Source organism: Rhipicephalus sanguineus, chromosome 10 (assembly GCF_013339695.2).
Source record: "Rhipicephalus sanguineus isolate Rsan-2018 chromosome 10, BIME_Rsan_1.4, whole genome shotgun sequence".
NCBI classification, from domain to species: domain Eukaryota; kingdom Metazoa; phylum Arthropoda; class Arachnida; order Ixodida; family Ixodidae; genus Rhipicephalus; species Rhipicephalus sanguineus.
Genome location: NC_051185.1, coordinates 4,212,302 through 4,237,848, shown reverse-complemented (window position 1 = coordinate 4,237,848; position 25,547 = coordinate 4,212,302). Strand labels below are relative to the sequence as shown.

General features: G+C 46.5%; 1 protein-coding gene across 5 annotated transcripts in view; it reads left to right on the top strand.

The window, feature by feature from the left end:
• Positions 1 to 320: 320 nt before the first annotated feature.
• LOC119406852 (peregrin) overlaps positions 321 to 25,547 on the top strand; it is a 38,976-nt gene continuing 13,749 nt past the window's right edge. Inside the window, exons 1-7 of one of the 5 annotated variants that reach the window (XM_037673603.2) lie at positions 321 to 988; positions 5,026 to 6,081; positions 10,374 to 10,949; positions 16,694 to 16,882; positions 17,549 to 17,636; positions 21,250 to 21,330; positions 22,973 to 23,188. In XM_037673603.2, the coding sequence (XP_037529531.1) occupies positions 680 to 988; positions 5,026 to 6,081; positions 10,374 to 10,949; positions 16,694 to 16,882; positions 17,549 to 17,636; positions 21,250 to 21,330; positions 22,973 to 23,188 (2,515 nt within the window). In that variant the 5' untranslated portion in view covers positions 321 to 679. The remainder of the gene's footprint in view (positions 989 to 5,025; positions 6,082 to 10,373; positions 10,950 to 16,693; positions 16,883 to 17,548; positions 17,637 to 21,249; positions 21,331 to 22,972; positions 23,189 to 25,547) is intronic. The other 4 variants (XM_037673601.2, XM_037673602.2, XM_037673599.2 and 1 more) reach the window with 4 other exon arrangements.

Below are 25,547 nucleotides of genomic sequence, written 5' to 3'. Positions count from 1 at the left end.
ATAAAGGCATCTGATAAGTTATTGGTTTGCACTGCAGATTGTCGCATTGAGTACTTCAGCATCACAGCTCGCGCTTGGCGACTTTCAAAAAGCGCGCGAAATACATGGTTAGAAGCAAAGCTGGCAAAGCGAAATCGGTTCAGTGCATCGCTGCACATTTTTACGTGGCAAGAAAATGCCGTTTAGAAATGGCGTGTTAAAGTCGAGCGATACACTACGCAAGCAAAACATTGATGGTCGGACGTTGTTGACTGGAAGTTTTACACATGTTTTACACGCACAAATCTGCTGCTGACGATGACGCGCCTCGGCAACCTTGGGTAGCCGTGTCAGTCGATCAACAAAACTTTATACATGTTTGTGTGTGTCCCTCGCTTTTTTCTTTCTTTTTTGTCTTCTACCTCACCGGCATTAACAGATTACAACTGGCCGGAGAAGAAACGACTAACCAACTGAGCTGTGTAGTACGTGGTGAGGGCGCAGGAAATGCGCCGCCGCGATCGACGTCCCAGCGCCGGGACAGCGCGGTGGCGGCCAGCAGCATCGCCTGCCGCTGCCGCCACTACGACAACATCACTGCTGCTGGCGGCCGCCGCCGCGTCTCTGACCGTGGCGTGAACAGTGCGGACGACTCATCGCGGGGACCGTCAGTGCGGCGGACTTTCGAGAGGCGAGCGCCATGTTGGTGAATAACAGCAGCAGTTTCGACGTGCGCGCTTTCTGCCAAAACCTGCGCGCGACCAAGCCCCCGTACGAATGCCCGCTACCCAACTGCGGTCGCATCTACAAGACTTACTCGGGCATCCAGTTCCACCTGTACAACTTCGAGCACGACGGGAGCAGCGGCAGCAATGCCGCTGCGCCGCCGCCGAGTAGCAAGAAGAACAAGCGTGGACGATGGCACCACCGGCAGAATCGGCGCTCTCCCACACCGCCGCCGGGGCTGATACCGGCCGCACGCGAGGCGCTCACGTATGCCGAGGCCCAGGTGAGCTCAGGCTGGCCCAACGTAGTACTAGTTTGAAGTCTTTCTTTCCCCGCGCACTCGTCGATTTCGAGCTGCCTTGCTCCGCGCGTGAATCGGCCAAGTGCTCGGCGGTGTTTGAACCCTTTTTTCCCTACCCGCTCGGTCGCACCCGCCCCGCCGCGCCACGACTGCTTGACACTTCCGAGAGCTTCCCATTTATTGGACCGCCGCCGTTGACATTCTGCGAAAAATGTTACTGCGCATGCGCGCGCTCAAGTGTATTTCGCAACCAATTAGCCACGACCACAGACTAGCTAAACCAACGCCTTGGCTAAACAAATGACTTTTTCCCTCTAACACTCCCCTGCATTTCTTTTCTTCCTTTTCCCCCTTTCTCTATGAGCACCTCAGAACTTTCATCTTGCCTCGCGTTTTTCTTATCGGTTTTGTGCCTTTAGTGCGTTTGATAGACAAAGTAGGCCGGTATTCACAAGCCAATCTTGTAGTTATCTTCTACCCTGATGCCATTTCTGTGCCCTTATAACGCACTTGAGTATAAAAACTCAAGGAAAACATAAGATAAGGCTAAGGTTGGTTTGTGAATATGGGCCTTACACAGTACTTTTTGAAAGGCCTTTGTGGCGCTCGGGGACCTTTGCTAGAAGGCATTCTGTGAACGCGAGTTTTCGGTTGGAAAATTTTCTTACAGGAAAGCCAGCTTAGATTTTTGCAAAGTGTGAATTGTGGCTGTCCCACCAGCGTCGATTACTCCTACGGATCGAAGCAGCCACTATCCTTTAAGATGCATTGAAGCACTGTGTTGTGCAATGTTCAAGTTAGTGTGAGTTAATTAATAAAAAAAGAACACGCAGTACGGAGGAAAGTGAACAGGAGATGGGAAGACTCCCATCTTGTGCTGCCTTTCTCTGTCTGTGGTATGGCAGAGTACAAGGATACTCTGGAAAGTGCAGGTATCTAGAATGCATGTGACATTATGTAGGCAACTGTTTCCATTAGATACTTATTAACTTATTGTCTCCATCCAGCAGGTGACCGAAGTGTGTGTCAGTGCTGGGCAGTATCTAACATGCATGTACCTCAGATACTGTCTTAGATACTCTTTGGGTTTTTTGAATTGGTATCGCGAGGATGTCTCCGAAGCCGGTACCAGTATCTCTATTTTCAATACATGAAATAATGTATCATGTAACTTAAGATACAAGGTAATATGGTCGCAGCACCACGGTGCGAAAAAATAAACGTTGTCTGCACTCCGCTTCTCAAGCTTATGCTGCTGCCACTAAGCCACCTGAATAAAACTAAAGTCAGTGACATTATTTTATCTTTCTGTCAGAATCCTCCAGCATGGGCAGGCGATGAGCTGTGTGCGTCCCTCTTGGTGGTGGTGCTCGCAGTGTCTCAACAAAAACAAGCGCACGAATGTCTATGCCCCAATGGTCTTTTGCTTTCTTGTTTTTTTTTTCTTTTTAGTTGTGTCACTGCCATGACACTTGCTCTTAGCCTCTGTCCTGTGCTGCGTACTCGGAACGCATGCGACGCTTGTCGTGCAAATTCTGATGCCGCTGTATACTCGTGGACAACTTTTCTTGGTAATGAAGCAAAGGCTACAGAGCCATATCGTGTGTATCCTACCGCTAATGAATGTAGTCCCACAATTGTGTGCGTATTTTTTGCATGAAATAGAAAAAATACTCCTTTATTTTCTACATGTAGCTCTTTGAGACAGGACACAGCTTACACCAGTGAGTTATTTGTATTCATACACTTTCACTTTGCACGCGTGAGAAAGTTTGACCTTTTACGTGTAGCTCGAATGCTGAGCGGCGTCTGCGTTGATATCAGATGCCGATGCCATCACTTTGCACAGCGGTGCGAAGCGCACCCTGGACGTAGGAGTTCATGTGCAGAGGCTCTGCCCCCGTAGCATTCCCTTCATTGCCAAGAAAAGTTGTCCACGACTATAGTGTCGTTATCAAATTTTCTCTTGCACGGTGCCTTGTCATGAAGTCTGAAGAATGCCAGAATGGGGCTGGTCTGTGTACGTAAGATTGACTTACATGCGATGAGATTACCTTATATGTGAATAAGATTCTAACAACTATAGCATTGCTGGTACCGATGCTAGATCTAATTGAACAAGCATTTACAACGGAAGATATCTTGGTGTACCAATTCCTTTCCTTCCTGCTATCTTTATTCAGAGAGTTTTCAGAAACATAATCTGCGTGTTCGCACAAGTGCTCTCTTAGCTGCCCTTTTGCATCCCGTACATTACCTAGGTCTCTACATTGTTTTTTCTGGTTTGTTTACTGCAATGTATTCTTTGTAACATGCTGCCAAAATAAGCTCCTTGCTTATTCTTACTTCTGTCTGTCATTTCTACTACTGATTACATATTTACATTCCACTTAAGTTTACTATAATGCCAAGGCGATGTTGAGGACAGATATATGATCTGGGCGTTCTTGGAGTGTACCGTAGCAAAAATTCTGCTTACTACTTAGTAAAATAGTAAAATTGAGTTTACATTATACTAATGGAAATTATTAGGAGCCACCTTAAAGATGTTAGGAAGGGGATTCGAGAAACATTGTTATACCAAATGCTCTGTTTTTCTCATGAGCATTCCAGTGAGCTATTTTAGTCTATTTTCTATAGGCACTGAATCTTCCATTGTCTTGTCCAGGTAAGTTGACTATACTTCATGCTTAATTGTCATAGCTATTAGGGGTGCCGCCTGTGTTGTGTTTCTGTACTTATTAACTGTGATTATTTCATACGGAACCTCGTTTCGATTCTGCTTAGATATATTTGTTTTCATCTTTTAGGCCTCCCTAAATTTTTTGACTGCGAATTACCGGGTAGTCCGAGCTGTAAGTGGCAGTAGTGTCAATAGTGGCGATATCCTGCGACACTTTGTGCAACTATACAATACGTTTGAGACGTGTATGGGCCGCACATGTTCTCTCATAGAAGAAAAATTGTGAAAAGATTGCATGTTAGGGAGTATGTTGCAAACAGATGTTTTACACCAGTAGATAAGTAGAATATGAAAAGTCGTTGCAGCTTTGTATCCCCTATGTATACACGATGCATCATAAGCATGCTGCTGCCAGTGTTGTTGCTGTGATACACCTGCCCGGTGATCCGGTATTGTGTAAACAATAATACGCTTACAGATAAAGTAAAACTCCACACCGGTGTTTGCACAATCGTGCGAAGGCACCTTGTTGAAGTTCTTGTAATTATATATCACAACCCACTAGCTGGTTGGCAAGCAGAGCAGTGACTCCCATCAGTTACAAAAGCGGCCAGCAAAAACTACTGACGGCGCAGTGTATAAAGAGCTGTCATGTCAAACAGTTCCAGCAACCCCAATGAGTTGTTTTGGAATGACAGTAATATACTTTGAGCAAGAAGTGCAAAATTTTTTAGATACTGAGACATTTCATTCAAATGAAACAAAGTTGATCACAGTTCAAGCAAACATTTTTGGGCATAGGTGTTTGTTGCTACATTATATATATCTATATTAACCTTGTGAATGTATCAAAGCACCTTAAGATACAATTGGAAAGTATAGTATTGGATACAATAAATCTGTATGTCAAATACTTGCCCGAGTTGTATTGCGATGTGATACAATTTCAAAGTTTTTGCCCAGCCTCGGTGTGTGTGTAGCACTCACCCTTGATACAGCTAGTTGACATTGTTTCTGTGACAGTGTGCATCCATTTTTTGGCAGACCCGCAGTGCCATGACACGAAGCATTGCTTGCTGTTGTAGTTTACCCTTTCTCAGATGAAGCCGAGTCACCAGTGAGACGTGTGGCAGATGCTGCATTGCACAAATGTAGCCCTGGAAGTGCTAAGTCGACTTGAGAGCTGTATTCGCTTTTGGGGGATTGTATCCTGTGGCTTGGTTGTGCATGCACAAGGCACAGTGGAGTGAGGCCATCAGGGAATGTCGCAACTTGTTCTGTACATGTCTGTTCCTTTATGGTGCATTTCCCGTCTTTTGTTTCCATGCGCGGTCAGTCCTCTCCCGTAAGCTCGCCTAGTAATGCGGTGCTTTGCGGTGCCCTGCAGAAGATCGTGGAGGTGGACCTCGATGGCTGTCTGCACCGCATCAACATCTGCGAGCCGCTCGATCTGGTCGCCGCAGAGCCCGAGGCCGCGAGCGAGCCGGAGCCTGCTGCCGCTAGTGCGAAAGCCAAACTGCCCGAGGCGTCCTTCCGGCTGGTGCCGGACTACGACCCTCCCGATGCGCCACCGAGGCCCGCTTCGTACTACCGTTTCATGGAGCGTTCCGTCGAGGAGCTCGACGAGGCGGTGGAATACGACATGGACGAGGAGGACTGTGCCTGGCTGCAGCTGATGAACGGACGGCGGCGTGCCGAGGGTCTTGGCGAAGTGAGCTGCGACACGTTCGAGCTGCTCATGGACCGTCTCGAAAAGGAGTCCTATTTTCAGAGCCAGACGAGCGGCCGCGACTTAGGGCCGCCCATTGACGAGGACGCCGTGTGTGCCATCTGCAGCGACGGCGAGTGCCAGAACTCAAATGCAATCCTGTTCTGCGACATGTGCAACCTTGCGGTGCACCAGGAGTGCTACGGTGTGCCCTACATTCCCGAGGGCCAGTGGCTGTGCCGCCGATGTCTGCAGTCACCGTCGCGCGCCGTGGACTGTGTGCTCTGCCCCAACAAGGGCGGGGCCTTTAAGCAGACGGACGATGGCCGCTGGGCGCACGTGGTCTGTGCTCTCTGGGTGCCCGAGGTGTGCTTTGCGAATACCGTCTTCCTCGAGCCCATCGACAGCCTGGGCAACATACCAGCTGCTCGTTGGAAGCTCACCTGCTACATCTGCAAGCAGCGCGGTGTTGGCGCATGCATCCAGTGTCACCGGGCGAACTGCTACACTGCCTTTCATGTGACCTGTGCCCAGCAGGCGGGCCTCTACATGCGCCTCGAGGAAGCCACGGGCCTGCACGTGCGCAAGGCGGCTTACTGCGACGTGCACGCGCCTGCCGCGCCCGTGAGTAGCTCGCCGCCGGCCACCCCCCCGCACCGCCTGCCAGCAAGCTCCCACTGCCCGGTAACCCTTACCCTCACTCCTGCTTTTGCTGCATGCAGCGCTAACCCTGCTGGCACCCCCATGCACTGACCCTTGCTCTGCATTGGTGTGGCATGTCAAGAGGGCCTTTGAAAGAGGCCTCAAAAACCAAGCAGGACTATCACAGTATGTCTCTTTGAAATATGCTTGTTTACATTGTCAACAATGTAAAGGCACACGAAAATTCCATGATTACAAAGTGCTATACAGGCAAAAGAATGAAGAAATGCATCTAATGGTTGAGGCCTGGTATATCGATAGTAGTGGAAGTGAGCCAGCCTTCAGTTACCTTCCATCAAGGTGGAAGGAAATGCTTAACCTCTCACGCAGAGCCCCATATGTACCACTTTGACAGGTGGCGCTACAATACCTGCGCATGAGTTTTTGTGTCTATTTTCTTTTCCACTGCAGTTGACAGTCGGTGTTTCCAGGCTTACACAATGAATCCTTACCGATTGGCTCAGCTTTCTGTCGCTCTCTATTTGTGCTACTTGAATTAGAAAGCTCTAAGGGACTTCGCAACACATTTTCTGAAAATGTGAAATTGGCCTTGTCTTGAAGGGGGGTTTGCCTTCAGAACTGTTTCTACCAAGAATGTTTGAATGTGCTTTCTATGAACATGATTATTAGTATCAAATGTTGCACCCTGTAACTTCTGCTTCAGTTTGCCGTTTTCAGTGCTATCCAAGATGGTTGTTATCGCTACCTTTATGCTCACTGCAGGACGAAGGCCTCTCCCAGTGATCCACAATTTACGCGGTCTTGCACAAGCTGATTCCATTTTATGCCTGCAAATTTCTTAATTTCATCACCCTGCTTAAGCCTCTGTGTTTCCTCGGCTGTGTTTCCCATCGCTTGAACCCAGACCACCGCTGATCTGTCTCACTTGTCACGTGAACTACCCTGCTTCATTTTTTTTTTCTCTCAATGTCAACTAGAATATCGGCTGCCCTGCTTGTTCTCCAATGCACTTTGCTGTATCCTCCTACCTATCATAGGACCACTGACTGGCAAATTTTCGTTTGTGACTCCTATGCTTAAAGAAACCATGAAAGCCAAATATTTTTGTTGGTGATTGTTTTACACTTTATTGAATAGATTTATGTCTGATAAACTTTGAAATCGAAATCTTGATGCTCTAGCATAATGTATAATTGGTGCTAGCATCACTAATTATGATCACTTTTAGCGTCACTTCAAAACTCCCGCCAAATGTTGCAATAAGGTAGTGCCAAACTGCAGTGGAGTGAAATATGATCATCTGTGCTCAGGGATGATGAGAGGGCACATTGTTTAATCGGGGCCGGAAGGAATGAAACTATGTGGGTGTGGCACACCAGGCATGCTCTCCTGGCGAAATCTCCACCTGCCATCAAATGACACACCAGCCTGTCCAGCCCCTACGTCACAGTAAGGAGTGCGTTTCGTCCCATAGTATTTAATCTGTTGCTCCTCTGACACGGCCACCGGCATTAGCAGCCAGGACAAGCTGGAACAACAGAGCAATGGAGGAGAGGGATGAAGGCCCCCGTCGTGTGCCCACAAACTAGTCTGTCTGTGATGTTAACAGTGATCACGGAATGGACTCAGCATCACGGGGAGTTCGATCAACCACCAGATGCCTCACATTGATGACAATGTCGCAAAGTGCTGCTCACTTTAAAACATTATCAAAATATGGACAAGCTCGCATTCACCACCAACACTCGGTTAGAGGTACCTATGGAAGCAAGAAAATGGAACAACACTAATGTCTTTGATTTGACAATCTTGTCACGGTTGCTTTGTTACGCTTATCTATTTTTTGCTCCATCACACACTGCATAGTCCTGAACTTCTTGAGTTCCTTTGTTATTCTGCTCCACATGTTTATACAGCAAAATGCAATGATTGTACACTTATCTCTCTAGGACCAACAACAGCAGTAAGTTGGTGGTCATGTTTTTAAAGTAGCAGCACAAATAAAATGCCTGGATGAGATGCAGGTGAGGTGGTCTAGTTCCCTGTTTTCCCAGTGCCGGTGTAGCTGTCAGCATGTTTCGGCTGATGTTGTACAAAGCACACAATTACTGTTGCAGAATTTAGCGACAGACAAACCAAATTAAAGGGGTACTGACACAAAATTTCACGGCCGAGATAGCCTGCTGGATCGATTCCCGTGTACGTGCGTGTACCATCTGCAAAATATCGACAGCGAATAAAGCTTGGAAGGTATTTTATATGAATTTTGAAGTTCGCGAGCGCGATCCAGCATTATAGGCCGCACCTAGTGCATTGACACCCTCGGAGGTGACCCGAGGTGACCCCCCTACTTCCCCTACGTAACCGTTGCAGCCGGTACAAGTTATGATGACGTCGTAGCCGCCATTTTTGTTTTGACGCGCTTCCCGACACATCGCTCCTCACCAGCGGGTCAAACCTGAAGTGATTCGCCGCGTCGAAAATTTCTTCCATCCCCCCCGCTAGAAAATCGTCGCCATCAGACGACGATGAGCCCGACGACGACAGACCGCGCGGAAATGCGTCACTGTTCTGTGTGCTCACATGACCGAGCGTTTCACTCGCTAGGTGGTGATAGTTGCACCCGGCGGCTTGTCGTTTTTGGAGCTCTGTCAAACCGAAACTGAGGCTGTGTCGGTAATGAGGAGCTTGTAATTAATTATCTGTCGCGCCCTGCAGCAAACGATGTGCCGTGTTATGACTAACAGGCCCCCAGCAACACATTGCAGCAAAAAAACGCAGAACGAAAATTTTTGTGTCAGGACTCCTTTAAAAATTTTACTTGTGTTCTAGTGAACCACAAACTAGGACTCTAGGCATGTAATGTGGTGCTCTACAAGAAGAAATAGTGAGCTGAAACACCTCAGCGTGCAGGCATTTCTGCAGTGCTTGGAGGTACAGAAGGCATTGAAACCACCAAACGTTAGGTAAACCCGAGTGACAGCGACAGCAAGGGAGAATCGGCTCGAGGCTGCATTATGTCATTGGAACGGGAAATTGGGACATGTGACCCCACGAAAATTGAATTGAGAGTAGGCTTTTTCTTTTTAGGTATTTCAAATTTTCTAGGCTGAACTTTGAACTGCAAGCCCCTATTGCTGCCGTTCTTGCTATTTTATCTGTCCACACTTCACAACCCACAAATAAAAAAACATGGACTCGAAAAGAGTTAGAGGGCCCCTTAAGGACGATGACTGTATACACAAAGTAGGAGAAGGTCACCTTGTGTCCACCCCAAACATTGACAATAATGGGATTGTATTGTAAGGCTGAAATCACTGCACATGCAAGATTATCAGTGTAGCAGTAGCAATAATGAGGGACAGTTTCTTTATTAATGACACATGGTGATAGCTTAGTTTTGTTGATGCTATACACAGTCTAGCTCTGTCATGTGATTGGTTGGTTTTTCCCCCTTGTGTTCTTCTGTGTATTTACTCAAAGTGACCGGCATCAGAGTTCAGTTGGCATCAGCTAGTAAAGCTAGTCTTTGTGGCCTGTCGTATTGTGTGTCATTGTAGTCCTAAAACAGCGCTAGAAGTCTTAAAAGTTTTGCAGCACCAACTAGCCTGAACTAATTTTACCGACTAGAAGTACACACAGGACCACAACTGATAAGCAACAGTTGTGTTTGTGTCGTGTGTCTTGCCATATCTTGCCTTTTCCCAACATTTCCAAACCGAAGTACTAGTACTCGGTGAAATTATAAGCCCTTTGCAATTGTAAAAAAATAACATATCTCTGATCTGTTCATGGCAGTGTTGTCAAATGATAGGGGTGGCTTATTTATTATTTACTAAAAAAGTGCTTCAGCACCCCTGTATAAAGGGAACCTTGAACGTGATTGGTTTTGTAACACAGCCTTCATGGAATCAAGACCAGTTGCTCAGAAATAGAAAATATCTTGGGGCACATATTTCTAGCATTAGAGATGGTTTGATGGAATACGGTTATATCACCAGCTCTCTCAGAAACATTGCACGGTGTAATAATTCTTTCACTCGGCTGCAAAGATGTTATGTGGGAGCAGAGCTTTTGTATGGGCTATACATTAGAAGAAATTATTCCTGTAATCCTCAGTGTTTTTCTGTACATTTTTCCATCACTGTCTTGCTATAGGTACAATACATTGGTTTTGGGATGCTTAGTGATGTGATTGTAAAACCCACTTTTCCAATTTTGGGACCATTTCAAAGCATTTTGTGTACCTGAACAGTCAACGAGGGCTTCCACCGTAATGCGGATAATTTTTCGTATTCGCAAATGTATTGCAGGGTTCTGAGAGTGGCGACAAGGCGGACGTGGTTCGTAAAGCTCAAGCCAAGGCGCAGTCACGGGAGAAGATGCGCAAGGCACGCAAGATCCTGGCCGAGAAGCGATCGGCTGTACCCGTAGTGTCGATCCCCACGCTGCCCAGTGACCGGCTGGCCAAAATAGCCACACTGACGACGCTAGCTCGCAAGCAGGCATTCCTTGAACGCCTGCTGGGCTACTGGACCCTCAAGCGGCAGTCACGCAATGGTGTACCCTTGCTGCGGCGGTTGCAGATGGCGCACCCCGGTGGCGGCGGCCGACGGGGTGGGGAGCTTCGTGATGCCGACGAGGCCGGTGGCGGACTGCGCGAGCAGCTCAAGTTCTGGCAGCGGCTGCGACAGGATCTGGAGCGTGCACGCCTCCTCGTCGAGCTGATGCGTAAGCGCGAGAAGCTCAAGCGCGAGCAGCTGCGCCTCCATCAGCTGGCCACTGAGCTGCTGCTGTGCCCGCGTGACGTGCTTCTGAGGCGCCTGCTCACCCAGTTGCGCGAGCTCGATCCAACAGACATCTTTGCACAGCCAGTCAACCTCAGTGAGGTACAGTGAAACTGCATCTGACACGAAAATGAATTTGTTTTGTCCCAAAAATTCATTATAAACATATATTCTTTACACTGTATCAATGAGACAACACTATTTTTCATTTCTGCTGCTTACAGTCAAACCTTTATATAATGAATGCTCATACAACAAATTATTGGTTGTAATGGAGTAAATGAAGAATATTCTTGCCAACCTGGTGCAGTCATGGTAACAGAAGGCCATATGCTGCACTTCAGCAGGGCAGATTGGCTGACAGCATCAAGCTGTCTTCTTATAGTGAGCATGCATACACCATAGTCACTCGACTTATGTCCCTCACAAGGGTTTAATAATACTGCTTTCATAACTTACAAAACAGTAGTCAGTCTGGTACTGGTTAATTAAGGGGGGACGCGGGGATCAAATCGCGAAAATAGCCCCCCAAAAAAAATTTTTGGAAAACACTCGTTTTGGTATCTGTGATCTCTTATTTACACAATATCTAAACGATTACACTGAAAACACACTCTAAGTGCCCGAAAGAAATAATTTTGTAAGTGAAATCGGTGAAAAAGAAGCCCAAAATTGCACCAAAACGGCGCGATTCACGGCGTCATATCTCGTCTTTTATGCCACCGAGCGCCGCCGTCTTGGCGTCGTTTCAAAGCTCAATGTTTGACTTTCCATTCCCACCCTTGTCGCTTATGATCACTGCATAGAAAAAGCGCAAACAGCGAAAAACTCCAAGGGCGTTTTCACGAACCTTGCAGTGTACGCGGCGCTCCTATTGGCGGAGCGCGCGACACCGTTGAGAGGCGCTTTTCTATTGGTTAATGCCACGGCAACAGCCGCTGTGTTTACGAGCGAAGTGCTCATTGCTTGATCACTCTGCAGCCGTAAGCACGTCAATTGCCGCTTCGAAAGGTGACGCATGTACGGGAGGCAAAGTGCAAGCCTCTTTAGTTTCGTGCGGAGGAAAACGGGGAGCGGTATCACATGGATCGGGCGAGCCAGTGATTAGATTGGGGCGTACTGACTGGATTGTTGGCACGTCGTGTCATCCCTTGCTGGGACGGTGCTAGTGCTGCTTTACCGGCTTTACTTCGGAGATGATATGCCGATGCTTGCTCTCGCGCTACTCCGCTGAGACCCGAGCTTCGTGTGCGTGTGTTCCTGGTCCTGTTTCGATAAAACGCGCATCTAATGTCCCCACTAGCGGAAGAGCATGCTCGTTTCCTTGGAAAAGTTAATGATGTGAGAAAATGCGTCTGCGGTATAGTTCGGTGCGAAGTTGCTGCCAGCTTCGGACTGCCGAGAAGGCGTCGGCTTCTGCACGGGTGCGGTTTATCGTACGAGAAAATGAATCTTTAGGCGCTAGTAGTTGACAGGGGTGATTGCAAAGCTTCATCAAACTAATACAACACTATTTAGGCCGCGTGACGACACGTTCCGCAGCCGCAAAAGTGGCGATACAGTCGCACATGCCCAATGTTTACATGCAGCCTGGTGCACTTGCGTTCAAGGGGGCCACACAAAACCGTCTGCGGTAAATGATAGAGTGTAATAAATGTCCTAAATCAGGCCAAATTAAGAAGCAGAGGCCCAAAACATTGCCTTCTGGCAAGGACACCACTTATTACTGTCCTGGCTCACTTTAGCATAGGGTCAACTGCAACCAAAACTTTGTTGTCCATTTTCTCAAAAGAGTGTTTTGCGCCTGCCACTTCGCTTGTGGGAAGCATAGCACAACTATGGCTAGACCGATTTTTATGCTGTTTGTTTTGTTCTAATCTATAGACTGTGCTGTGCTTTGACAGTTTTGGGATTTCTTTATGTTTTCATTCTTTTCTTATTTCATAATTACTGCATGGCACGATTAGCTGAGACCATAGGTCGGCAAAAAATGTGGAGCTCACTCAGACTCACTCACGAAACATGTCTTACCGTCAGGGCTCACTCGGACTCAGACTCACCAAACTTTTCCTTATCCGGACTCACTCGGACTCAGCCTCACTATTATTTTTCTCAACCGAACTCACTCGGACTCAGACTCACCAATATTTTATTCACTCGAACTCACTCAGACTCAGACTCACGGCTGGATCTGAGTCTGAGTGAGTCTGAGTGAGTCGACTCGTGAGTCCGTTAGCATTAAATTATCCTTTTTCTAACGTAATGTCAACGCTCTTTAATGCCAATATCTCGCATAATCGGTGCGCTACTTAGCACCTTTTGATCTCGTACCTTCAAATACGAGTTATCTGAGTTTGCAGTTCAATAAGGACCTTTTTATTGAAAGTCATGACTCAGACGAGATATTTTTACCAGTAACTTCCCGTGAAAAAGTTTGCGAGGGGAGGTCAAGGCACCTCCTCCCCCTCTCCCTCCTCAAATCACGGCTCTGATCAATAAATACTGAGCTGACGTATGAACGGTAGCGCATAGAAGTATGCGGGAGTATACGGGAGTATAAACGTGAGCTGACATAGGGCTGATAGTAATGCTAAAGTTGAGTAGATAGGACCATAGGTCGGCAAAAATTGTGGAGCTCACTCATACTCACTCATGCAATATATTTTGCCCTTAGGGCTCACTCGGACTCAGACTCACCAAAAATTTCCTCAACCGGACTCACTTGGACTCAGACTCACCAAAATTTTTCCCAACCGAACTCACTCGGACTCAGACTCACAAAAACTTTACTCACCCGGACTCACTCAGACTCAGACTCATGTCTCGATATGAGTCTGAGTGAGTCTGAGTGAGTCGACTCATGAGTGAGTTTGCCGACCTATGGCTGAGACATAGGCATTTGCATGTAATGTTCAGCAAAAATTTATTAGAGCAGTAAAAAAAAAATCTAAAAGTGTCTTTAAGTACAAACAGTATGTGAGCAAAGATATAAAGTAGTTCCAGTCCCTAGCATGTTTCATCACTGTGCCAGGCTTTCCACAAGCAAGGAACTTGTGAATTTTTATAAAATGAAAACTACTATAGATATCTTTACGAAAACTTTAATTTGTCTTTTTAAGGTGATTTGTAGTGTGTGTGCCAAATTTCATCAACCTAGGCCAAGAAACTAAAAAGTTAGAAACGATCCCCGCGTCCCCTTTTAAAGGCCCGCACTTTAGATGGTAAATGGCACTTCTATCACCTACCACCCCCCCACCCCCTCGTTCTTTTGATGAGGAGGCACATCCACTAGACTAAAAAAAAATATGCACCAAATTCAGCACACTGTGAAAAAGCCCTTCAACACAGTGAATTGATAGTATTCATGCAGGAAAGACCGTGCCCTTTCAAATGCCAGCTTCCGTCAGACAGGGCCCTTTTTAGCAGCATCAGGCCTCAAACCCTTTTGAGAAAGAAAAATTACACCATCTCCCGCTAAAGGGGACCATGAGGTGATGCGAAGCCAGAGCACTTGCACGATCGCGTTCCGTTGGCGTTCGTTGGGCATGCTACCGACCTCGGGCACGCTACCGACCTCGCGTCGTGGAACGCGAAGAGGAACACTACGCGCGTCGTGTCTTCCCTCTAGCCTGGCCGGTAATTTTCACAGGGCGAGCAGAAAACACTGTCTACAGGCGCGCGAGAGGGGAGCAGCGTAGGAGAGGAGAGAGAGGGGAAGGGGATGCACATGCGCTGGCGCTCATCACGGCGCTGCGCAGGAGAGAATTTCAGCATGTCGAGCCCGCATTTCAGAGGAGTCAACCGAAGCAAGCGCTGGACTGAGCGCGCGCAGCGCTCTACCACTTGAAGGAGAGGAGACTAGAGGAGGAGAGTAGCGTATGTGCCGCGAGAGCAGAAGCGAGAACGCAGGAGCAGCGCAAGCAGGTGCTGGTAGAGAAGTGGAGAGAATAACGCGCAGCTGTTGGAGAGGGAAGGAGGAGAGTTGCGCATGCGTAGTGTGAGTGCGGACTAGCACGTCGCGGGACACACCCCCGAGCAAGAGATGCCTTCACGTCTAGAAGGAGCATTTGGTACATGGTTGCTTTTGAGCACTCGCCTTACATTTGGATGGATGAAACTCGGTGCTTGGAACACAGTTAGTTCATCAAGAGTAGTGTGTTCTTGCTCGGAACATTCAGAGGTGCTTCCGCCTTTTGCATTGGGAACGTGACAGAGTATCCCACAGACTTCTAGGCTCTTGCAAGAGTTGACTGCTGCTGCTTTCTTGGTGGGGGCTTTGCACTTGCACACCACATATGTCTGCCATATTTGTGCATGGCACAAGCATTGTGTTTGCCCACCTCGCCTCTGGTTGTACCTGTGTCACATGGGCACAGAAAATGGCATCAACTTCTTAATGCCATTTGCCAGGTTTTTATGCCAGGTTTTTATGCCATTTGTGTGACGCAGTGCTTGGGAAAATCAAGTGGTATTCACCTTAAAGAGGCCCTTTAGCACTTTTTCAGCATGGTCAGAAAACGCTGCCGATCGGCAGTCGAGGCTCGCAAGAACGTGCGAGCCAAACATTATAGTGCAGCACGCAGCCTGGGATTTACAATAAGTTCTCAAAAGTCATCTAAAAAGTGCTTCCTCTTCTCTCGACAAAAATTACGCTTACGGCGTCGCTGCCATTGGTCACGCCAGTGGCCGATTTGAACATGGCGTGCTCGGTAGTTACTGCGGCGGTTGCGGGAGGCCGTCACTTGCCCGCATTTGTGCACAATCGCACTGAAAATATGCCGCGCGTTCGAAGAAAAAAAGAAAGAAAAAGTGCTCAAGGTCACGAGGTGCATATGACGTATCTTCTTCCCTCGTGCCCCCCCTGCTTAGCTTCCAACGCTTTCGTCAGGACGAGAGAAGAGAGAAAGCAATTACAGCGTGCGACAAATCATTGTAACTCCGCCCATACTGGACGGATTCTAAAAATTTTTGCAGTGGTCGATTTGTGAGGAAATGAGCTCCTTTAATGAAGCCATGGCTACTTGGAAAAGTGTTGCAGGGCCCCTTTAATTCCATTCATCACTTCATGCATTTGCCAGAACTCATTCAACTGAGGAATGCGTACTCTCCATGCCAAAGCTTGCTCAGTACAGTATACACGAAACATTTGAAATTGGGTCCATCGTGTAAAAAGATTTTTTACATGACTCTTAACAAATCTCATGTTATTCCCTAGTTACACTATAACAAAATTCAATTCAACATGGCAGGCACCATGTTGCTTCTGGGCTTTGCATTCAACGTGCAATAACTGTAGTTGGGTAGTGCAACAAGTCGCCAGGACACATGGGAAAGATTCGTTCGTAGCAGAGTGCTGTTGTGTGTGAATCTTACCTACGTGTCCCGCCAAGTTGTTGCGCTATCCAACTACAGTTATGCTGTACCAACGCACCCAAACTTTAGCAACAGACTCAAGCTGACGGCACTGTGGTTTGCTTATTTCTACATTTCACTACCCTTGAACAGAGATTAAACTTGTCAAAAGGTGTGTTTATTTTTTGCAATTGCTCTAAAGTTGCTCACTGCAGAAGTCGCTGTTATCGACATCAGGTCAAACGCCATTAAATTTGGAGTGCGCAGCTCCGCCGAAAATAATGTCGTTCAGGAATAAAAGGCCCCAACTACTAAATGTTATTTATTGTGCACTTGTGGCAGGGATATTAGTCTGGGAGCAGTTTGACATTCAGTTTGAGCAGGCTGAAACTAGGCCTGTATTGTTGTAGATGGAGTCTGGTAAGAGCCACTCAAATGTACAATGCAGTCTTCCAAGTGGAAAGTAGAGCCTGCATTTTGACTTGGTTTGACAGGTCCCCGACTACCTGAACTACATTCAGAAACCAATGGACTTCTGGACAATGGAGCAGAAACTGAAGCGGCACGAGTATTCCAGCTTGGAAGACTTTGAAGCCGACTTCCACCTAATCGTTGATAACTGTATGACGTACAACTCACGTGACACGCTCTACTACAAAGCAGCTGTCAAGATGCGCGAGCAAGTGAGTATTCTGGTCATTCTGGCTATAGCTGATGTTTTCGAGGTCTCTATGAGAGGCTGACAGTGGCAATGGTACATTTGTACATGCCATGCTCTTTGTAGTACCACAGCACATACACCCTTGCCATGGTTTTAAAGCCTCTTTCAAACGTAGGCTGGATAGTGTGTCTGGTGCTTTACAGTGGCGAGAAGCATTGACATTAGTGAAAGTATGCACGAGCAAGCAAAGCAATTTCCACTGAAAACGCAGTCTATGCTGTTGGTGCACACACCGAAACTGTGTTACTTGGGAAGACCCCATCGCACCACTGCAATCATTACCTCTGCTGCTTTTTTTTTTTTTTTTTTAATTGATGATATCCCATACATGCTTATCAGTTCCATTTCTTTTTTTTAATCTTTACTCATTGGCTCATCTGTAGGTTCAAGACATATGAACATAAAATGGAAAGCACATTACTGATAAAGCGTCTTATTTCACTCCTGTTCTCACATAAACATTGCATGGTATGTCTTCTCCCTGAGCGAACAGTGTAGCGGAGAGTACTCGCAGTGGAGCATACCGTTGCCGACATGCCAGGTGGCCAACGCTCCCATGGTATCCTTAAATCTGTCATTCGTGGCATGGTGACCTGTGCTGCTGTGTTTTTTCACTGTCTGCCTGCAGGGAAATTCAGTGATCAGTCAGGCTCGAGCTGCAGCAGATCGGTGTGGCTATGACCCTGCCACCGGCATGCACCTTCCTGATAATGCAAGTGAGTGATTTGTGCTTGTCTCACAATTGCTTGAGTAGCAAGCTTTCCAAGAGTGCTGCGGGGTATAAATTGGGCAGGGATAAATTTTCAGCAATCAGAACTGCTTGTATTGTGTTAAGGAATCAAAAACTATAGAAAGGAAAGCAGATACTTCGTATCTTAAGGAGGAGGCTGCACTTTAACACCTTTTTATTAACACGAAAGTGTTTTATCCCGCACCCACCAAGACTTCACTGACGCCATTTCTGTCACGGGAATGACGTTGGTGAAATACACACGAACAGATGACACAGGAAAACTAGAAGAAAAAGTTTCGTTGATGCGGATGATCCAGGAAACGAACCCACGACCTCTCGGTCTGCAGCGATAGATGCCGGGCGCTTGATCCACTGCGCCATCAACACACACGCACGAGGCTTTACAAATAATGTGTATTATACCCCTCGCACCTTCTCCACGAGAAACATGCCAGCGGGAAGTGAAACACTGCTCAAGCTACGAACACTGCCTCTCGCGTTCCTGAATCGCTGTGTGGTAGCGTATGCACGAGCAGAGGCAAAGGTTACCCTATTACTGGCGAGCATACACCTTGCCATTTCTCTCCTCAAATGACGACGCTTTGAATAGAGTGCACGTCAAGTACCAGTGTTATGTGCTTGTTGATGCCATCTTTGCGTGAGATTCACAGTATGCTGTGTTTGGGTGTAATGTCAACTACTTCAACTACCACAAAGATTTAATTGTGAACATGGACGTTAGTCGTTGGGATGGACATGCGCCGCCAGGCATCAACGTTGGTGCAACGGTGCTATAGCTGTCAAACCACCAATCGTCATTTCGTGTTGTGCCAATTCCATTGATGGAAGGATCAGCCAAGTCTCAAATCAATTTTGATGAAACTTGCTGAGCTTATGAATGAAGGATAGAAGATTACTTTTAAGGGCTCGTATATCATAATATAATATGGAATGAGAACTGTGTATGCACTAGAACAAGAATGGATTTTCTAAACCCACACGAACAAAAGTTACGTTACGTTGAGCATTTGCAAGGGGGGAGTCAATGTCAACCCTAAATTTCGGCCACGAGTGTTCAACATGCCGTAACTTTTGCTCATCTGGGTTTAGAAAACCCATTCTTGTTCTACTGGATACAGTTCTCATTCCAGATTATTATGATATGCTGATTTACTTTGCATTTCCCTCAGTTTAGAAAAAGCCTTGCTCAGAAAATGGCACATGAAGTGTCTGATATTAAGCTACAAATTGTATTAGGAAAAAACTGCATATTTTGAATTGGCACACAATTATGCTTAAGCCCAGCAAGTTTTATCAAAACCGATAAAAAAATTTTCAGTAATTTTAATGAGCCCCTCAAACAATGACAGACACAGGTGTGGCTGAAAGGGGTGACTTGGTCTCGGCTTCACTTTTACCCACGGAGCAAGAAACATTTAGGAGGTGCAGCTCCGCTGCTTGAGGCGACCAGATAGCATCACATTGCCAGGGAGCCATTTCATGCTGGCGGCGTCTGGTAGCACGCAAAGAAATTGCCGCCGTTTGGTTTCTGAGGGAACTGGCCGCACGCGTTGCTTCCGCTCCACCGCAGTCACGGAGCATGGACGCGTAGTGCGTTCGTTTCTTGCTCCACCTTTTCCCTGCAAGACTTGCGCCCGCTTTTGCAGGTTTAAACAAAATGCCTGCGTCCCATCTTAGGCTAGCAAATGCCGAAGAAGAGCATACCGTGCGCAGCGGCGTTATTACAGCCACGGCCACTTCATAAAAAGAAAGGTTACTGAGAAGGCAATCCACAAAAGAAATTTGCATGCCAGCTGAAGCAAACGCCGCTGTCGTCTGCTCACGAATGCTGTGCGGGCGTGCTCGTGCGGCCGCATCCAGCCAGTAGCGCTTCTTTTTCTTTTTTTGGTGGCTGCGGCTTCGCGCTGCAAGGCGCCGCCAATTGAAGTGCCTCCATCGGCGCATGTTATTTTTGTATTTTTTGTGACGTTATCTGGACGCCCGCCAGCGCCCGTTCTAACGAGAGTTTGGCCTCCTAAATATTTCTTCCTCCGTGCTTTTACCATGTCGCCATTGCTGCCACTGACACTATAGCGTATGTTCAAAGGCCGGGATGGTGGCTAGCTTACCGTTTCAACAGCAAACTCATTTGCCTCGAGAGAAAAGAAGAAAAAAAGAAAAACAAAGCAACATCTTCCAGCTCTTGGTGCATGTCTGTGACTAGAGTTGTAAGTGTTGTCACACCTCCGCTCACGACGTGCCAGCCAGCGCACATCACTATCCTTGTTGTACAAAGCAGAAAGACCTGTTTCCTCCATCGGTGCAGTGCACTCCTCTGATATTATTTGAAACCTTGAACGGGTCAGAACTGGCATTTTGCACACACTTTGTTTCACAAGCAGTTTCAGCCACAAGAGAGGTGTTGCAGAAATTCCGACGACGCAAGCTTGTAGCCTAATGTATTCCCATGCTGGCTCTGTGTGAGTCCTGCGAGCACCGCACTGGAAACAATCATGAAAATGTCTCGGTAGTATGTCTCTCATGTGCCCTTATGTAAAATCTCTCCATTACCCTGCATGAAAAACCCTCAAGGTATTTTCAGTGATTAAATAAACATGCTGACAACCCTAAAGGGTATAACGACCTTCTAACAGTTACAGTAGACTCTCGATAATTCTAACCGGAGGGGACCTCAGGATTTTATTCGAATTATCACACGTTTTCATAAATATGACTCCAGGCAACATATCAACCAGCATTGTGAAGTTTATTGCTTCTCAATACCACAGCAACATCATGGACAGCTGTGCATGATTGCCAGTAAAGTTTTTAGATGTCGGTGATAATACTGGTACTCGTGATTATACAATGCGTGCACGTGTGTGTAATTAAGAAACGAAATGTGTAAGATGACAGCTTGTAGCCCCGTCTCATTCTTAGGGTGCTTTCCCGCATGACACCAGTGTACTGCGGCAAAAGTGACTTTAGAAGGCGTTCCGCATGTAATAGACCAAGGCCAGACTGCCTCCATTCTTTTTTCTTCCTCAGTCAGCATGTGATTGTTGACGCATGGTTTGGCTAGTTTGACCGATTTTTAGGCAGGCAATCGGCTTTATTTGCAACTGTTAATGACATAGCAATGCAAATGTTCAGCTAGAAGCAAGTAAGGCAGCAGATATTTCCAGGCATGGACAAGCAAAAAGTTTAACTGAATTTGTGCAAAGGGGCACTTTGAATTAAGTGGCTTTAAAGTACATTGAAAACATAGTGGGCCAACCAGAAATTTAAGATTTGTTTGAATGATCAGAGTTAGAATTATCGAGAGTCTACTGTATTTGCTCTGTAAGCATCATTTCTTACTATTGCCATCATTAATGTGCACTTGGGCACTGGTTGAAGCTACCGGTAAAGTAGGCAACACTCCTGGCATGTAAGGTAAGGTTACATATGAGCAAATGTGAGAGCATGTCTAAGGGACTACAAACCTTCTCAATTCTTCAGAAAGTATGTACATGCAAATCATAATGGGTGGCAAGGTGGGTCTGCCAAATCTAAGTGCGACACTTGTGTTTTATGAGGCGTGCCTTTCACTGCAGTGACGGCTCCTGCAGGGCCCGTCAAAGGCCGTCGTGGAAGACCACCCAAGCGTCCCGCCGCCAGCCAGCCTCCAACAACAGGTTAATTTCCATTTTCTCTCTCGATCAGGCCTGTGTGTGGATTGGTATGGACTACGACCATTGTTGTAGTTGAACAGTGTCTGTTGGAATGTCTAAACTGTTTGTACAATAAACTTTTTGTGCTTCAGGTGTTATAGCATATGTTCAAAACACAATGCCTCAGTCTTTTCTTGCTCGGTATTCAAATTTTTTTCAGTATGCATTTAATATTTGAAGACCCAGTTGACAAGTTTTCAGCAATGTCAGTATTTTTTTTTTTCTGACTGCATCAAATATTCATACTGTCTCAGCAACTGCCCATCAAGACCACAATAGCTCAGTCTTGGCAATAGCTGAACCAGTTCATCTGAACACCCGGTGTTTGAATAAAGAGATTAACCACTAAACTTTACTCTCAAATGTAGGGATCCCACTTAGCTTTGTTGGAACATTGTTCCATGTGATAATAGAAAATTGCAACCATTCATATGAATAGGATTATAATTTTCAGAATGGTACTGGAATTCCAGAGATGAGGTTTGGGCAGGGAGGTAAACTACAACAGCAGTACTGTTCCAACCTGACACATTTTAAACGTATTTTCTTACGGCAAGTGTTCCTGTCAGAAAAGAAATCTAAAGTATGTTTCTTGTTTTTGCTGGCACATTTAGCCCAGCAGCTAAGTGAAAAATGGATGGTCATTGCGAAATAATTGACAGAATGCCACTATCAGCGCTACTGCATGTGTCTGTAGCTGCACAAATAATATCGCCTATATGAACAGGCCAAGACTCGCGTGCAAGTGCAGACAGAGCAGTCAACATGGTCACGGATTAAGCAGTCATGTGACAGCTTTTCAGGCTGCCTGAGCTACGCATATTTGATCCATTCATTTCACCACACAGTGGTATTTGCAGTTGCACTATGATCCATGCATAATTTATTTAGTCAATCCTCCATCTCGCAACTGCCTTGCAGCACTGCCTAAGCTACAAAGTGTAAGAAAGCCACATGCTTGCTTGAGTGAGATCAGCTGTTTCTTGAGCCACACCTGCTAAACCTAAAGCACGGAGTACTTGAGAATCATTCTTAAAAACTGCGTAATATAGTCATGAACACATTGCTGTGGAAGCATCGGAATACAAGTACAAAGAAAATGCAAGCCGGCCATACAGCTCACAACGACGACTTGATGAATTCGAGGTGGAAGGCTCCTGCTTCAGGTGGTGCCCCCACGTCTTTTTTTCTGGTGTTGCCATCAGATTGCCCTCGTGCGCCGAACACCTGTGGGCAAACGCCATGGAAGTGCTGAGGAGAAGGCCTTCGTCCTTCCCATTGGCTAAGCCTCCACAGTGCTGAAAGGAAGAATTTCTCACGTTACCATGCTGCTATTGCTGTAATGACATCATAGTCATGTCAATGCCCCATTTTATTTGTTAAGTTTGAGTTGGAGAAATCATTCGGTATTGCAGGAGTTTTACAGCTAGTTGGGACTCGGTGGGAGCTGTACCAGTAAATGAGTTCAGAGCTGCCAGAGTTGGTGAACGTGCCGATTTTTATTGTCTACACGGCCATTTGACTGTTGATTTGTTGACTGCTGCACTGTCGTGTATAGTGAACTGTGTGTGCACTCACCTGACAAGAGGTTTTGCTTGCATTGAAGCTAACGCAGCCTCAGGTTTCCACCTGGCGGGGCTGCAGACGGGTGCTTCTCGAGAAGGCTTCCGTCGAGGGGCCAACAGCCATCGTCGCGGTGGCCGCCGCCCACTTGGATCGGGGCTGGCACGTCGGGGCAGGCCTCCTAGCCATGGTACGCAAGTGTTCAGAGCACTGGCATGCTCGACTGGAATGCGCCTAGGCGGACACTTTTCTACCGAAGGCAAGTGCTGAGTGTGCACACACGTCTGCTACAGCTGTGCTTAAGAAGCCCCCAGGAAGAGATGTACCGTAGACAAAGTGATCTTCAACACCTGTGGCCACTAAACAGCTCACTTTATTATTTAGGAGAGTTGGGATTTGGGCTAGTTGGAATCAATCATTCATAATGGTGCAAACACAAGACGAAGGTGTCTCTGTATGAAGACATCAAAACTGTGTGCTGGAGCTTTTGAATAATAAGAGAACTGCTAATATAAGAGGCACATCATTGCAGGCAGTCCTGGAACAGAGAAGGCTTTCATTTATCAGTTTCTGGCATTAAGTTAGTGATGAAATCCCTGATTTTTTTGTGCCAAAGCCACTATTCAATTGCTAAGCACACCACAGTGGATAACTCTGGATTAACTTTTGCTGCCTTTACCGTATGCAAGCATTCTTGCCCCCCATCGATATATGTGTGGTGGTTGTACACGCACCCACCCCATCAAGCTCAGCTGTGAAACGTCGTGGCCACCTCGGCTGGTCCTGCAAGGCTGCCACTTGAAATCCCAGCAACGTGAAGCACCAGACATTTGAGTGAGAATCTGCATAGCAGGAACATTTGCTTTTTCTGTTTGCAACCACAGTTTGCAAGCAGTACAGTTGAACCTCTATAGCATATGGTGAACACGGCATTGTCGTGTAGTATAACAAAATATCTGCAAGATCTGGTTGGTCATGCTCAGTGGACCAGATCTGACATATTATCAAGAGAGAGTCAAATTCTTTCTTGCACATGCTTTGAAATATACATTGTGATACTAAAAATGTTGAATACTGTTGACACAATTCTTTGCGATACGGCAGACTCTCAGCAAACGTAAACCACCTAAACGGGACTGCTTCTAATACGATTGCTTATGTACTTGAATTCTGCACCAATTTACATCTCTCGATAAACAGAACTGCTGTTAAATCGGAACACATTTTCCTGTTCCCTTGAGGTTCCGTTTTACGAGATTCTACTGTACCTCATTTTTAGGGCTTGCGCAATTCCTGCAGCACTGCTAGCCACCTCTAGCACCGATGCCTGACAACAACCCAAATGTTGTACACTGCGCAGTATTTCAGGCATGAGCTGTATGTGCAAAGTGACAAACATGGCAGCTATGAACACAGTTGCCACCAGGTCATTTTGCACAAAACGGCACCTTTGCTTGCTGACCCCCCTATGAAGTGACTTTGGCTAGGACCAGTAATAATGCAGTCGATCCCGGATATATCGAACTCTAAGGGGATCGCGAAATAGTTCAATATATCAATAATTCGAAATATAAAATATGCGTATTTAAGGCTTATATTAATGCATTGTAGGTCTCGAAACAGTTTTTCAGAATTCGTAACAAGTGCTAACATGACGATTTGCTCACAACTACGTAGTATGCTGAATAACAAGGTGGCAACTTTTGCTTTTGCAAGTTACTGCACTTTATTTCCCACGAAAATAGTGCGTCAACTTGTCTTCCTTCTTACGCACTGTCAAGTTCATCAAGTCATCCTAAATATCATTGAAGCTTTCCAAATAAGCAAATTCAGCACATTCGATCACAACAGTGGCGATTGACGCTGAACACCGATGTCAGCTGTGGAGCGTGGTAAAAGATTGTTTAGCGGCGGCATTGGCATCTTTATAACCGTACGGGTCCACTTCCGCGGCATCGGCAACGTCAGCCTTGATCTTGGCATCGATGCAGTCAGAAACAGCGGCGTTGTCATCTGCACTGATGAAGTCATTTGCTGTACTCCTGTCCGACAGTGCGCCCGGAGATGCTAAGTCGCAAAATTCACTGAGGGACCGTACGCCGTTGTCAGCGGTCATGATTACAAGGGACGCCGTAGTGGAGGGCTCCGGAAATTTTGACCACCTGGGGTTCTTTAACGTGCGCCTGAATCTAAGTACACAGGCCTCAAGCATTGTTGCTTCCATAAAAAATGCGGCTGCCGCGTCTGTGATTCGATTCTGCAACCTTTGGGTCAGCAGTCGAGCACCACAACCACTAGACCACTGTGGTGGGTATTGTTTAGGACCAGTGGTTTTAGCAATGTAGTCATTGAATTGGCTGGTGACAAACTGTCATTGATGCTCATATTGAAAGTATGTATGATTTTACTGGAAATTGAATGCGATATCGGATGTACAGGCTAGATTTATGGCCATAATGGCAGAGATTTATGTTTGCATTTGTAGACATTATTGGCAGCCGAGTGTGGCATAGATTTTTTTTTCCCACTGATATCTTATCTAGGCTTATAACATATATACAGGATATAACGAATGTATTTTTTAGGCCTCGGCAAATACTTGAGTTTTTCGAATATTT